Source organism: Chiloscyllium punctatum, chromosome 16 (assembly GCF_047496795.1).
Source record: "Chiloscyllium punctatum isolate Juve2018m chromosome 16, sChiPun1.3, whole genome shotgun sequence".
NCBI lineage: Eukaryota > Metazoa > Chordata > Chondrichthyes > Orectolobiformes > Hemiscylliidae > Chiloscyllium > Chiloscyllium punctatum.
Window position 1 is genome coordinate 38,864,602 of NC_092754.1, and position 15,447 is coordinate 38,880,048.

General features: G+C 42.8%; 1 protein-coding gene across 10 annotated transcripts in view; it reads right to left on the reverse strand.

Annotated features, from left to right (window-relative positions):
• nphp4 (nephronophthisis 4) overlaps positions 1-15,447 on the reverse strand; it is a 431,145-nt gene that overhangs the window by 260,130 nt on the left and 155,568 nt on the right. For all 10 annotated transcript variants that reach the window (XR_011962716.1, XM_072586737.1, XM_072586731.1 and 7 more), the window contains exon 6: positions 4,997-5,133. Coding sequence is in view for 9 of the 10 variants with exons in the window: in XM_072586737.1 (XP_072442838.1) it covers positions 4,997-5,133 (137 nt within the window). In the remaining variant the exon portion in view is untranslated. The remainder of the gene's footprint in view (positions 1-4,996; positions 5,134-15,447) is intronic.

Genomic DNA, 15,447 nt, shown 5'->3' on the forward strand with positions numbered 1-15,447 from the left:
ATGAACATTTCTCATTGGTGTTCACTCAGGGAAAGGAGAATATTGTAGAGGAGAAGAACAAGGTACGAGATATTAGACTAGAAAGGATCGAGGTTAGTTACACACAGGTGTTATCAATTCCCTATAGGGGAGGGGAATATATATCCTTGGTGGTGGGGTCTGTTTGGATATATTTCAATACATCAGGATATATTTCCCTCCCTTCCCCTATCAGCGTTCCGGAAAGACCACTCCCTCCGCGACTCCCTCGTCAGGTCCAAGCCCCCCACCAACCCAATCTCCACTCCCGGCACCTTCCCCTGCAACTGAAAGAAATGCAAAACTTGCGCCCACACCTCCCCCCCTTACTTCCCTCCAAGGCCCCAAGGGATCCTTCCATATCCGTCACAAATTCACCTGCACCTCCACACACATCATTTACTGCATCCGCTACACCCGATGTGGCCTCTTCTACATTGGGGAGACAGGCCGCCTACTTGCAGAACGTTTCAGAGAACACCTCCTGGTACACCCACACCAACCAACCCAACCGCCCCATGGCTGAACACTTTAATTCCCCTTCCCACTCCGCCAAGGACATGCAGGTCCTTGGCTGCCTCCATCACCAGGCCATTGCAACATGACGCCTGAAGGAAGATCGCCTCATCTTCTGCCTAGGAACCCTCCAACCACAAGGGATGAATGCAGATTTCTCCAGCTTCCTCATTTCCCCTCCCCCCACCTTATCTCAGTCCCAACCATCGGACTCAGCACCGCCTTCTTGACCTGCAATCTTCTTCCCGACCTCTCCGCCCCCACCCCCTCTCCAGCCTATCACCCTCACCTTAACCTCCTTCCACCTATCACATTCCCAACGCCCCTCCCCCAAGTCCCTCCTCCCTACCTTTTATCTTAGCCTGCCTGGCACACCCTCCTCATTCCTGAAGAAGGGCTTATGCCCGAAACGTCGATTCTCCTGCTCCTTGGATGCTGCCTGACCTGTTGTGCTTTTCCAGCAACACTTTTTTCAGGGGATTTGATAGAGACATACAAGATGATCAGAGGATTAGATTGGGTCGACAGTGAAATACTTTTCCCTAGGATGATGACGTCAGCTTGTACGAGAAGGCATAACTACAAATTGAGGGGTGATAGATTTAAGACAGATATCAGAGGCAGGTTCTTTACGTAGAGAGTGGTAAGGGCATGAAATGCCCTACCTGCTAATGTAGTCAACTCAGCCACGTTAGGGAGATTTAAACAATCCTTAGATAAGCACATGGATGATGATGGGATGGTGTAGGGGGCTGAGCTGAGAATAGTTCACAGGTCGGTGTAACATCGAGGGCCGAAGGGCCTGTTCTGCGCTGTATTGTTCTATGTTCTAAAGCGTAGTTACAGATGAGCTGGAGCCAGCAGCTGTGTACAAATAGAGTTTCGGCTAGCAACAATTGGCTGATTGACCGGCTGTTAGTCCATGAGGGCATCGATGACAAATGCCTCCTGCCTTCCAACAAATATGTGACTGGTAACCAGGGAGCTGAACAACTTAGGGGTATGAATGTTTGGGCAGAAGCAACTGATCTCGAAGCTGGTTTCAAGTATCAGTAGCAAGGGAAAGCTCGACCACATTTTATAAAATTAATTGGGGATATTTTGGAACAACCATCTTACATCAGCAGGTTCAATGTTCAAGCTCACGGAAATTTGCATTACATAGATGGTAATACTATAAGTACATACATTACAACAGCTATGAATTAGATTTCACCAACTTCTCAACCATTTTTTTGTTCTGTTCTTCACTTTTATGATCTCAACAATGCTCACACTAATTATAAAGAAGAGCTGAAAATTCGAGAAACACTCAGCAGGTCTGGTAGCACGAAGGCAGAGAAATACAGTTAACATTTCAGGTCGACAATCCATCACCAGAACTCAGATGTTTCACACCTAAAGGGGAAAAAAAGATTTAATGCTCAAGTTTTGATGGGATCGCAGGTGAAAGGATAGAGTGCTTCAGAAAGGTCAAAAATTCATGTGCTAGTGCATGATGCAAGAACTACACATATTTTATTTGAAATATAAATTGAAAAATGGAAGTCTAGATGCTGTATAGCAGAGAGAGAAATAGTCATTTTTCTTTTAGTAAATCAAATCAAAAATGGAATTGTGTGGTGTTCACTTATTGGTTACAGTCAACATGGTATCATCACCAAAAACGACAGAACTGTGAGATTGTCACCTCTTTCCACCCTTGCAGTTTGGACTCGTGACCCACAGGACATTTTTGTTTTCGCCTTTATCTTCTACTCACAATAGTTCTGCACAACTGCCTGTGTGGTCAGTTATATTTGTAGATTAATATGTGCATTGTTGGATTTAAAGAGGGTATAATTAAAGTTTGCATGTTAGCAATTAGTTTTATATTTTACCACTTGCTAAAGAACAAGTTTGTTATGACACATAAGCATTTGTTTTCTTATCCTTTGATGAAACCTGAAGGGTATGTCTTTTATCTTCGATTGGGACTAAATTCAGGCAAACTATCCATCCTGGTGACGAAACTGGTCATTTTCACATTGAGGACAACTTGTGGAATAGTGAGGCATGATTTCCAGCACACTCTTCCCAGCACAGTCATGGTAGAAATTGAGAGTGAATCTCAGGAGGAAGTGAGAACAGCAGGATCTCAAGGGACATTACATCAGGAATCAAAACCACAAACAGTGCAAATTTAATTGACATCCGTGTAGAATAAATCAGAGTCAGAGATAAATTGCTAAGGAGGGAGATGTGAGTATGAAAACAAAGTTTGGGAGATAACTGAACAAACACAGGAAGAGAAATTGGAAGAAATGAAGGCGTACAAGGTGAGAGAGAAAAACATAAATTGCCTTGGTCAGAACAACAGGTAACCAAGATAAGCAATCATGAAAAAGTACTGACCATGAATTAAATAGAGTGATAAAAGCAAAATACTTCAGATTTGAAAATCCACAATTAAATCCACAATGGGCGACACGGTGGCACAGCGGTTAGCACTGCTGCCTCACAGCGCCAGAGACCCAGGTTCATTTCCCGCCTCAGGCGACACTCTGTGTGGAGTTTGCACATTCTCCCCGTGTCTGCATGGGTTTCCTCTGGGTGCTCCCGTTTCCTCCCAAAATCCAAAACTGTGCAGGTTAGGTGAATTGGCCATGCCAAATTGCCTGTAGTGTTAGGTGAAGGGGTAAACATAGGGGAATGGGTCTGGGTGGGTTACGCTTCGGCGGGTCGGTGTGGATTCGTTGGGCCGAAGGGCCTGTTTCCACACTGTAAGTAATCTAATCTAATCTAAAACTTAAATTGCTTGAAACACTCAGCAGCACCTATAGGGAGAGAAACAGTGTTTCGATCATTTTGTTTTAATTGTGGATTGCCAAATCTGAAATATTTTGCTTTTATCACTGTTTAATTCATGGTTAGTACTTTTTTTTAACGATTGCTTACCTTAAAAGACATTCTGTTCTTCTTTCTAAGGCAATTCCTGTTTTTCTCTCTCACCTTGTACACTTCATTGCTTCTAATTTCCCTTCCTGTGTTTGTTCAATTACCTCCCAAACCTCATTTACATAGTCACATCTCCCTCCTTATGCATTCGGCCTCAGATCTTTGGGCAACCATCCTCCAAGGTGGACTTTGGAATATGCAACAATGTACAGTTGCTGAGCAGAGGCTGACAGCCAAGTTTGGTACCCATGAGGACGGCCTTACCTGGGCCTTGCGTTCATGTCACACTACAGGTGAGCCCACTACACTATACACTCTCTCTCACACACATGCATACAAGTGCGCACACACACATTCTCACATACTCACACAGTCTCGCAGACCCTTGCTTATACACATGCTCCCTCTCAGACACACAGACATACACCCCTCCATACTCACACCCACGCACTTACCCTCTCAGGCTTATACTCCGTCACACTCATGCACACATGCAAACACACACTCTCTCACAAATACACACACACACACACACACACACACACACACACACGTGCACCTAAGTCTATGGGGTCAATTTGCATTTGCAGAATTGTAATTGCAGATACATTCTATTTTTGTTCAAACAGCACACAACCTGCAGGCAGTCAATCCATGTATCATTTTCTAAATTCCTACTTTGGAAACAGAACCAGTCTGACTCAAGAACCCAGTCTGGGTTAGACAGACTCTAACCTCACATCTTTAATAAGTATCTGAGCTGAGGTGTCACAAGAAGTTCTGGGATTTACATATTAATGTACTAAAACCTGCAACCTATTCTAAAAGATGAAAGACTTAACAGCAATCTAGGTTTGTTCAATATATCTTTTTAATTGCATGACACTGTGATCTTTTGCTGTAAATTCTGTGTCTTATGATCGTGCTCCACTAGTTACCCGATGAGAGAGCAGCGCTCTGAAAGTCACTACTTCCAAATAAATCTGTTGGACAATAACCCCTGGTTATCTGTGATTTTTAACTCAAAATTATGCAACATCTTTAGCCCCTGAATCAACATTGTGACCTCATTATGCAAATAAATACAATTGAAGTTGATAGAGGTTCGCTGGAGTACCTTGAACAAATTTCCAACCATCTGAACTGAGATCCCATTTATAGATAATTTAATAAATCACCCAATCTAATTATCAAAATTACTTGTTGCGATATATAGTAAAAGAACAATAATGTCAATTACAGCAAGTGTATAATTGCAGCAGACCAACATGTGACCAATGCAGATTGCATCTAGCAAAGAAGAAGCTCCATCCATAATTGCAGGCCATTGCTGTATTTTAACAGAATCATATGAAGAATGAAAACTGAGAAGGTACTTATAACTTACACCTCACGCTGCTGTAGCAGGCTGTGCATTTGGGACCAACAATAAAGTCAGAAAATGAAGGATCGAAATGCTAATGAAGTAGTACAAACCAAAAATGATTTTCAAAGGCTCGGAAGATTAACCACAGCTCTGCCCTACCTTAAGCAGTCGGTCTGCATTAATCAATTCCACCAGCTCCTCTTCAAATTTCTCTAGTGTTGGGTAAAGCTGAAGGGACAGCTTGTCCAAGTAGCAAGTTACAGTCTTCATTAAATTGGGTTTCTTCAAAACGTTGCCTTCAATCAAAATATAAATGGTTTAGTTATAAATCAATCTAAAGACATGCCACCCTTATTCATTTGACCAGTACATTACAGAGATGCAGCTAGATTTCAGCAGTGAAGTAAATAACATAAAAACACCATTAGGTGCAATTGCTTAGTGGATTCACACTTTGAACCCAGTGACAATGAAGGAATTGCAATGTATTTCCAAGTCAGGATGGAGAGTGGCTTGCAGGGTGGTGATATTCCCTTGAATCAGCTGCCTTTACCCTTCTAAAAGGAAGTGGGCATGGGTTTGGAAGGTGCTGTTGGATGATCTTTTGTGAATTTGTGCAGTGTACCTTGTAGATAGAACACACCGCTGCTGTTAAGCATTGGTGGTGGATGTGGCGCCAATCAAATGGGCTGTTTTATTCTGGATTGCAATGAGCTTCTCGAGTGTTGTTGGAGCTGCACCCATCCAGGCAAGGGGGACAAATTTCATCACACTCCTGACTTGTAGATGGTGGATATGCTTTGGCGAATCAGGAGGTGAGTTATTAGCCGTAGTATTCCTAGCTTCTGACCTGTTCTTATAGGCACTCTGCTTATGCAGCGAATCCAGTCAAGTTTCTGGTCAACGGCAACCCCAACAATGTGGATTGTGGGGAATTCAGTGATAGTAACACCATTGAACATCAGTGGCAGTGGTTAGATTGCCTCTTATTGGTGAATACTCATAGCCTGACATTTGCGTGGTGTGACTGCTACTTTCGACTGGTCAGCCCAAGCCTGGATTTTGTCCAGATCTTTCTGTATTTCAACATGGATGGGAGTATCTGAGCAGTTGCAAATGGTGCTGAACATTGTGCAATGATCAGCGACATCTTTAGTTCTGACCTTATGATGGAGGGAAGGTCATTGTGAAGCAGCTGAAGATGGTTGGAACAAAGTCTTCTACCCAGTCTTCTGGGCAATGGTGTGTTCCTGGACCAGTGGTTCTCTTGGACTTTGTTAGGAATTCCTCTTCTATCTCAAGAATGTTGAGGTCAAAACACACATGCAGGTTGTGACTGTAAACTGCATATAAATTTTCATATTTCATAGGATGTTGCAATATTACCTGTAGTATAATACCCTTACTCTTTTGAGTTACTCTACCTAGAGAATGTGATTTTGTCACTGCAGCTGGTAACTTTGAACTGAATTTTATGTTCCTTTGGTTAAACTTGAATGACAGTGAATATTTAGCACACATTTCTGCTGTGAGGCCTAGCAAGATTTTGCCAAACTTGCCTCATCAACTATTCACTCCAACTCCACTGCATCCAATTCTGGTCCATCTTACCATACACTGTTCCCAGAACATCTTGGACTCATGGGATACCCCAGAATCCACTGGCATACTTTGTACCCATGCCATTTTTAAGACCCTATTGTGTATCCAGAACCTGAGATTTTCCCTAGCATGGCAGAGGGGGGAATCAGTGCCCAACTTTACGGGCAGAGAACTGGAGGTCCTGTTTGAAGGGGCAATTCAAAGGTGGGCTTCCTTCTCCCCCAAGACTAGCAGAGGAAGCCATCACACCAGACCATGTTTCTGCAGTCTCAGCCATCTAGAGGAAAAAGGTCAATTAAGGTTTTTATTCTGTGGCTTAAATGCCGCCATTTTCTCTCCAATACTTCAAAGTCACTCAGTCGTGACTACTCTACCACCTCCCACCAAGATCATACCACTCTCGGTCTTGCCTGCAACATATTCCCTGGCCTACTCTAAGGATTCTACAATCGGCAAATGTGACTAGTCTCTTTACTCTTATTAGCCCACATTGTCTTTTTGGCACCTCTAAGCTGAAGACTTTAGCCTTGATTACTACATCTGCCTTCACATTCCTTCTGCAAGTCCTGCTGACTGTTTCTCTATGCAAGCACTTGCAGCTGCTGACTGACTGTGTATTCTAAAAGTAGTAATGTCCTTAACAGTGGTAATCTAGCTTGTCTTCTGAAACTTTCTTCTTCTGGTTGGAATTGAATTTCCTTTTAATATTTGGCAGTTTACACAAGGTTGGCTACACACCTAGCTGTTAATGGAGGCTTTCTGGTATCTCTACACTAGAGTGATGGAGAAAGAGAGACAGTTTCTTGTTGCTTTCTCTTTGCAACTTAAGTGGCTCTCTGCTGCATTGCCCCTAGTCAAGCCATGGTCACCAGGTCAGGAGCCAAGCAAAAGTTCTTAGTTCAGAACCTACCAGCTCAGTCATGTATATTTTTGTTCTCAATGTTCCTGGGAAAGCAATATTGTACACAACTCAGTGTGCAGATAAACATGATTTTTATAACTCTTCACACAGTCTCCTTGGCTGAAAGTAGTATCTTCCTTTTCTCAGTCCACAATCCAAACATAAAGGAAATAAGTCATCTTTACACCAGCCATGGTGTTGTCAGGCAAACTATGCATGGATTCAGCATCCCCAAATTAAGCAGACTTTAAAAGAAAACAAATCAGGGATTCTACTCCTGCTCAGTTATCCCATGATCCTGTGGGAGGGTATAGATGCAGAATGTTACAATGGCTTCACAGTCAAACAGTCCATCAATACAGAGTGAATTTGAACACTGCCTGTTTACAACATAGACGTTAAATATCGGAATCAGCTTGCAGAGTTTGATTGGAGCAGTTTATTTGTAGGCAAAGGGGCCTCTGGCAAGTGAGAGGCCTTTACAAGTGCGAGAGCAGGAGTTCATTGTCCATATGTTCCTGTCAGGGTGAAGGCCACGGTTGGTAGGAATAGAGAACCCTGGATGACAAGAAATATTGAGGCTTTGACCAGAAAAAAGGAGGAGGCGTGGTTCAGGTACAGGCAGCTGGGATCAAGGGAATCCTTGAAGGTATACACTGAATACAGAAGTTTACTGAAGAATGAAATCAGGAGGGCAAAAAGGGGGCACGACATTGCCTTGGCTGAGAAGATTAGTTCTTCAAGTATACTAAAGGAAAAAGAATAACAAGAGAGAGAATAGGACTCCCTCAAGGACCAAAGTGGACATGCATATGTAGAACTGCAGGAGATGGTCGAGGTCCTCAATGAAAGTTTCTCTTCAGTGTTTACCGAGGACAATCACATGAAAAGCTGGGAACTTAGTTACTGGTGCTACCTTAGGGACAGTCAATATCACAGTAGAGGTAGTGTTGGATGAATTAGAATATATGAAGGTGAATAAATCTCCTGGTCCTGACCACATATATCCAAGAACATTGCAAGAGGCAGGCGAAGAAATTGCAGCTAATATTTCTGCATCTGGTGAGGTCCCAAATGATTGGAGGGTAGCGAATGTTGTGCCATTAGTCAAGAATGGCTGCAAATAAAAGCCTGGCAACTATAGACCAGTAAGCTTAACATCAGTGATGGGTAAATTTGATTAGAGTGCGGAAACAGGCCCTTAAACTTAACAAGTCCACACTGACCTCCTGAAGAGTAACCCACCCAGACCCATTTTCCATCTGACTAATGCACCTAACACCAAGGGCAAGTTAGCATGGCCAATTCACCTAACCTGCACATCTTTGGATTGTGGGAGGAAACCGGAGCACTCAGAGGAAACCCACGCAGACACAGGGAGAATGTGCAAACTCTACATAGACAGTCGCCCGAGGCTGGAATCAAACCTGGGTCCCTGGTGCTGTGAGGCAGCAGTGCTAACCACTGCTGCCCCAATCCATATCAATGATTTGGATAAGAATGTAAACTGCATAAGTTTGCAGATATACTAAAATAGGCAGTTTCATGGACAGTGTGGAAAGTTATTAGAAATTGCTGCAGAACCTTGATCAGTTGGGGAAGTGATCTGAGAAATAGCAAATGAAGTTTAATATAGATAAGTGTGACATCTTGCATTTTGGAAAGTCAAATCAAACTAGGAGTTTCATAGTGAATGGTAGGGCCATGGAACAAAGGACCTTGGAGTTCAGGTGCACGATTCTCTGAAAGTACAGTGGCAGGTAGACAGGCAGTGAAGAAGGCTTTTGGCACACTGGCCTTCACCAGTCACGGTATAGAAGTTGGGAAGTTATGTTGCAGTTGTACAGGACATTGCTGTGGCTGTACTTGGAGCACAGTTTTGGTCACCTTGTTATAGGAAAGATGTTATTAAACTGGAAAGAATGCAGAAGAAATTTACAAGTATGTTGCCTGGACTCAATGGTCTGAGTTTTAGGGAGAGGTTGGATAAACTATGACTTTTTTTTGAAAGTATGGGAGACTGGGGGGACACCTTTTGAAGTGTATAAGATCATAATAGGCATGGATAGGGTGAATGCACTCATTCTTTTTCCGAGGGTTGGGGTATCGAGGACGAGAAGGCATCAGTTTAAGGTTAGAGGGGAAAGAACAAAAGGAAACCTGCGGGGCAAATGATTTACACAGAGGATAGTACACATATGGAATGAGCTGCCAGCAGAAATGGTTGAGACAGGTACATTAACAACATTTAAAAGGCATTTGGACAAATACATGGATAGGAAAGGATTAGAAGGATATGGGCCAAGTGCAGGAAAATGTGATTAGAGTGGATGGACATTTTGTTCGGCATGGACCAGTTTGGGCCAAAGGGCCTGTCTCCGTACTGTAGGACTCTATGGCTCTAAGAAGGACATTGATGGCAGAAGGAGAACATGTTATCTTGTTTCGACTCCATGTCTATTTAAGTTTCTGCACTGCCGGAGAGGGAAGACATACTCTGAACCCCTTTCCATTGGCAATTTCAGATGGAACTGCACCAACCTCCCTTTCTCTCATCTCCAGTGAGGCTCAGCACAGCAATTAGACCAGCTGAGAGATTTCACATATCTCATTGGCTTCTAGTTTGATACTTTAAAAATAGCTTTATTTTCACCTGTTTATTCTCACCACCTTGGTCAATATAACTGAAATCTAAACACAAAGTTTCTTAATTAATGAAAAAGATGCATTTACATCATAATTCAATCATTTTTTATCCTTCAACAAGAAAAGCCACAGCGAGAAATCGTCATGAGATTTTTACATGAACATAGATACCAGCAGTCTCTTCTGAAGTGACAGTTGTAACTAACGTTACATCTGTCAACAGTAAACATGCTGACAGTTTACCCACCTCTACATATGTTTAGTGCCATAATTATTTAAGTAAATCCCCACCCAACCAAGCGGCGCCTTTTTTCTGACAATGTTTCTCTGTGCCAAATCAACGTGCCGTGCAAACTGTTGCAATCATTGATGTGCCTACAAACACTACAAGCTGTCAAGTACCAGTAATTTACCAACTTCACTCTAAAAAAGTCTTCCAGAACAATGTTTATCACCAGCCAAGATAATGATAAGACAAAAGTAATACCAAATTAAATATTATATTGCATAAAGCAATAATCAACAGAATTCTTGATTTATTTATTGAATAAAAACGTTTTAATCACTAACACCGCTTAGAGAATGCACCTGTGCAGATACAAAAAACAGAAACAAAAAGCAATGTACTCGAGAAACACACCAAGTCTGGCAGCATCTGTGGAGAGAAAAATACACATCAACTTTGTTTTTCTCTCCACAGACACTGCCAGACTTGCTGAGTTTCCCCAGCAGTTTCAGTTTTTGTTTCAGATTTCCCTGCATCCACAGTTCCTGGTTTTACTATAGCGGAGGACTTGAGTTGGCTTGGTTATCAAGTTCCCTCCAAGTAATCGGACAACACTAACTGCTGACACAAATCGTAGACTAGCGTGAGGGGTCAAGGCAGTGCTAATGTCACTGGACGAGTAATCCAGAAACTCAGTGATATGGATTCAAATCCTGTCACGGAAGACAGCGAAATTTCAATATAAAAATAATCTGGAATTTGGAGCACCAACCAAATTGCAACCAAGTAACCAACGTCATCTGGTTCACTGATGTTCTTTCATCCTTATTTGGTTTGGCCTACACATGACTGCATACCCACAGCAAATGTAGTAGAGTTTTAATTGCCCTCCGAAGTAACTCACAAGCCACCCAGATCAACAACTGACCAACTGAAGCTACACAAGTGTCTGATCTCCAGCCATCCTTTGTGTGCTAGAGTTCTGGGACGTTTCTTCAGATGCACTCACCAGAATCTGCTCATGAGTCTAATCTGGATAAAGTACACGTTGAGATGAAAGAATATGAGGTGGTGAAGTGAGAGAGAGAAAAAGTTCCTGATGCATTTTCTGAGGGATTGTGGCTCTTCCTCAGAGGAGCATGACAAGCTGACAGCTGACTCTTATCTGCAGAGCTATGAAGGTGCAGCGGTGCCTGCAAAAGTGAATAGAGGGAATGGGCCATATAATACAGGTAGAAGCTTGAAACGTTGCCAGGGTTGGAAGGTTTGAGCTATACGGAAAGGCTGAATAAGCTGGGGCTGTTTTCCCTGGAGCATCTGAGGCTGAGGGATGACATTCTAGAGGTTTATAAAATCACGGCATGGATAGTGTGAGTAGACAAGGTCTTTTCCCTGGGACACGGGAGTCCCAAACTAGAGGGCATAGGTTTAAGGTGAGAAGGAAAAGACTTAAAAGAACTTAAGGGGAACCTTTTCACACAGTGGGTGGTATGTATATGCACGAGCTGCCAGAGGAAGCAGTGGAGTCTGGTACAATTACAACATTTGAAAGGCATCTGGACGGATATATGAAGAGGAAAGGTTTAGTGGGATGTGGGCCATATGCTGGCAAATGGGACTAGATTTATTTAGGATATCTGATCGGCATGGACGAGCAGGACCGAAGGGTCTGTTTCCATGCTGTATATTTCTATGACTTTATGTTAAGAATACATGTAGAGTGGTGACAATGGGAGAACAGCACAGCACAACATAAGCTTATTTGGCTTCTTGGACATGAAGGTCTCAGCAGTTCCACATGTGCAGTCTCGATTCACTCCCACTAATTAAAGGGTATTCTCCCTATGGCAACAAGGAGATGCATGACACTCACTTTGCCACCATTTTACCCCATTCGGATCTATTATGAAACATTTCTCCTGCAATGAAACAAAGGAAGGTTGTGTGGGTTGCAAGCGGCTTATGGGTGAGTGAATAAGAAGTGCAGAGGGCAGGAAAGATTAACAGCAGAAGAGGACAATGCGAGTCAGAGCCATTGAGTTAAGATGCTGCACACAATAATAGGAGTGATAGACCATTAACCTTGATCAGAAGGGATGGCAGTGATAGAGTTGAAGTGAGTGCAAAATAGCATAAGACCATAACACATAGGAGCAGAAATTAGGCCATTCAGCCCATCGAGTCTGCTCTGCCATTCAATCATGGCTGTTAAGTTTCTCAACCCCATTCTCCCATTTTCTCTGTGACCTTTGATCCCCTTGACAATCCAGAACCTATCTTGGTCTTAAATATACTCAATGACCTGGTCTCGACAGCATCGTGTGTTAGCGAATTCCACAGCAGAGAGAAGAATATTGTGGCACTTTGACTTGCAGAGTGCAGTAAGTTACTGACTCTGACGCTGTCCCTGAAGGCCATCTCTGACCAGAGTGGCATGATTTGGTGCCATCATCTTCGCTGGTGGTCCAGAGGGAAGAGGATAGCCTGTGCACTGCCCTATCCACCATGACCTCCAAGTCCCTTTCAGCGAAGCAGCGTGTTAACTACCCTTTCTCAGCCGATTCCTTTTGAAATGCAGTGCAGCAACAAACTTGGATCGGTTGATCCTGGCTTGCACTGTTTGAGGTGGTCACAAGTGGGCTTTAAATATGGCATCCATAATATGTATGCTCGAAGGTCCCAGCAGCAGGGAGCCCTTCAGACTTTGTGAGCATATGATTCAACAAGAGGGCCATTGTGGATGCTGGATGCATAATTAATTAGGTTGCCAGCAGAGGATTATGAGGAAAGTCAACAAAGCTCACAAAGAATTTGAGAATCTTCAAAAATGACACTTATCCAAGATTTGGGAAGATTCAAATAAAAGAAAAAGTTGTACAGATGTACAGATGCTGAAAATGTGGAGAAACCCAGCAGGTCTGGCAGTATCTGTGGAAAGGGAAACAGAGTTAGTATTTTAAGCCTAGAGTCATATTGGACTTGAAACATTAATTCTGTGTCCCACTCCACAGACACTGTCAGACCTGTTGAGTTTCCCTCGTACTTGCTGTTTTTTATTATGGGAAAATTCAGCTCATTGAATCATTGATGACAGGGCAATCTTCTACAAGGAAGATTAGAGAATCTTGGAGTTTTCCATCTAGAAATCAGTTGAGAGGTGATCTTGCAGGGACATTTAAAATAATTAAGGAAATGGAAAAGCATATCTGGAAATGCAGCCTCAGTAATTACTCTACCAGAAAGCTTTGACACCTTTTTACAGGAAGTGAAGGAGCAGGGAGAGCGGGGAAAGGAAGGGAGAGAGACAGAGTAGGGGAAGGGAAAGAAAGAAAAAGTCTCCATAATCCTTGCACTCACCAAAATCCACTATTCCAATGAAGTATCCCCAAACTAACCCCGAGATGGTGACCCTGACCTGAAACAGGTAACAAACAGCAACAGACCCAGCAGCTGAGGAGGAGATAAGGCTGAGCAGAGGTGGTCAAGACGAGCACAGGATGTGGTTGAGGTGACAGATCGGTAGGTTGGAAAGGTGAATTTGCCAAATACATATTATTGTTACAAGGTTCATGAGACAGCACCACAGAAAAGGTGGACAGTCAGCACTGAATGAATCAGAGCTGAACATCATCAACAGCTGCTACACAAACACAAGGCAGCATTCCAGAATCCAGCACAATTAGCATTAAATAATGGGAGAGGTTAATTAAAAAGACGAGGATTCAGATAGTTTTTGTGGTCATCGCTCTATGATTTAATTGGGCTATGAGTCTTAATGCCACATAGAGGGGACTTTTTCTTTGCATTCTATGAAACAATTTGTCAATGCATGTTCTGATATCAATGACAGCCACTCAATGCCTAAACTCAACATTGGAGTACTACTATTTGTTCTAAACAAGAACACATGATAGCTGTACTATTTTTGATATTTTTTTAAAAATCAAAGTTTTATAGTGGGAGAGCCCAGTATGACAAAGTTCATTTTTGCTACATGTTCCAAAGAGATCATGGGACTCTGTTGGTTAGAGTGCTGGAAGAGAAGGATACTTAGACTATTCTGCTGACACAACTCCTCAAGGCAGGCTCATAGGAAATGAAAGTAATAGCAAGGAAGAGAACCAGAGCAACAGCAACGAGAAAAAGTTTAGACAGTGTACATCCAAGGAAGGAACTTGGTGGCTTATATCTTATCTTCTATTCCTTGTATGATTGATTCCCATTTCATTTGTTATTTCAACAGAAAATAAGGAATACTAATTACCTTTTCTTGCTCCATAATGTTTACAGTAGGAAAGAGACGGACCTTGGGCAGCACAGTGGTTAGCACTGCTGCCTCATAGTGCTAGGGTCCCAGGTTCGATTCCAGCATCGAGCGACTATCTGTGTGGAGTTTGCACATTCTCTCTATGGGTTTCCTCCGGGTGCTCCGGTTTCCTCCCACAATCCAAAAATGTGCAGGTTATGTGAATTAGCCATGTTAAATTGCCCATGGTGTGTTCAGGGATGTGTAGGTTAGGTGCATTAGTCAGGGGTAAATATAGGGAAATGGGTCTGGGTGGGTTATTCTTTAGAGGGTCGGTGTGGACTTGTTGGGCCAAAGGTACTGCTTCCATACTGTAGGGGTTCTATGATGCTATGATGGTGTATACGTGCACAGATCATTGAAGGTGGCAGGACAGGTGGAGAAAGCAGTTAATAAAGTATTCAGTGTTTTTGGCTTTATTAATGGGAGTATAGTCTACAATCATGGAGAATACGTTGAACTTGTACAAGACACTTGGTAGATTTCTGGAGTATTGTCACAGTTGTGGGTGCCACATTAAAAGGAAAGATATGAATTCATTGGAGAAAGTGAAAAAACAAAATGTTACTACAGTTGTTATGGGGGATTTCAACATGCAGGTAAACTGGGAGAATCAGGATGGTATTGAACCTCAAGAAAGAGACTTTGCGGAGTGCCTCAGACACGGATTCTTAGAACAGCTGGTGCTGGAGCCGACCAGGGAGAAGGCAATTCTGGATCTGGTATTGTGCAACGAACCAGAATTGGTCAGGGACCTCGAAGTGAAGGAGCCATTGGGAAGTAGTGACCACAATACAATAAGCTTCAAACTGCACTTTGAGAGGGAGAGGGTACAATCGGAAGTGACAATATTTCTGTTGAATAAAGGGAATTATGGAGCTATGAGGGAGGAGCTGGCCAAAGTTCAATGGTGCAATACCTTAGCAGGG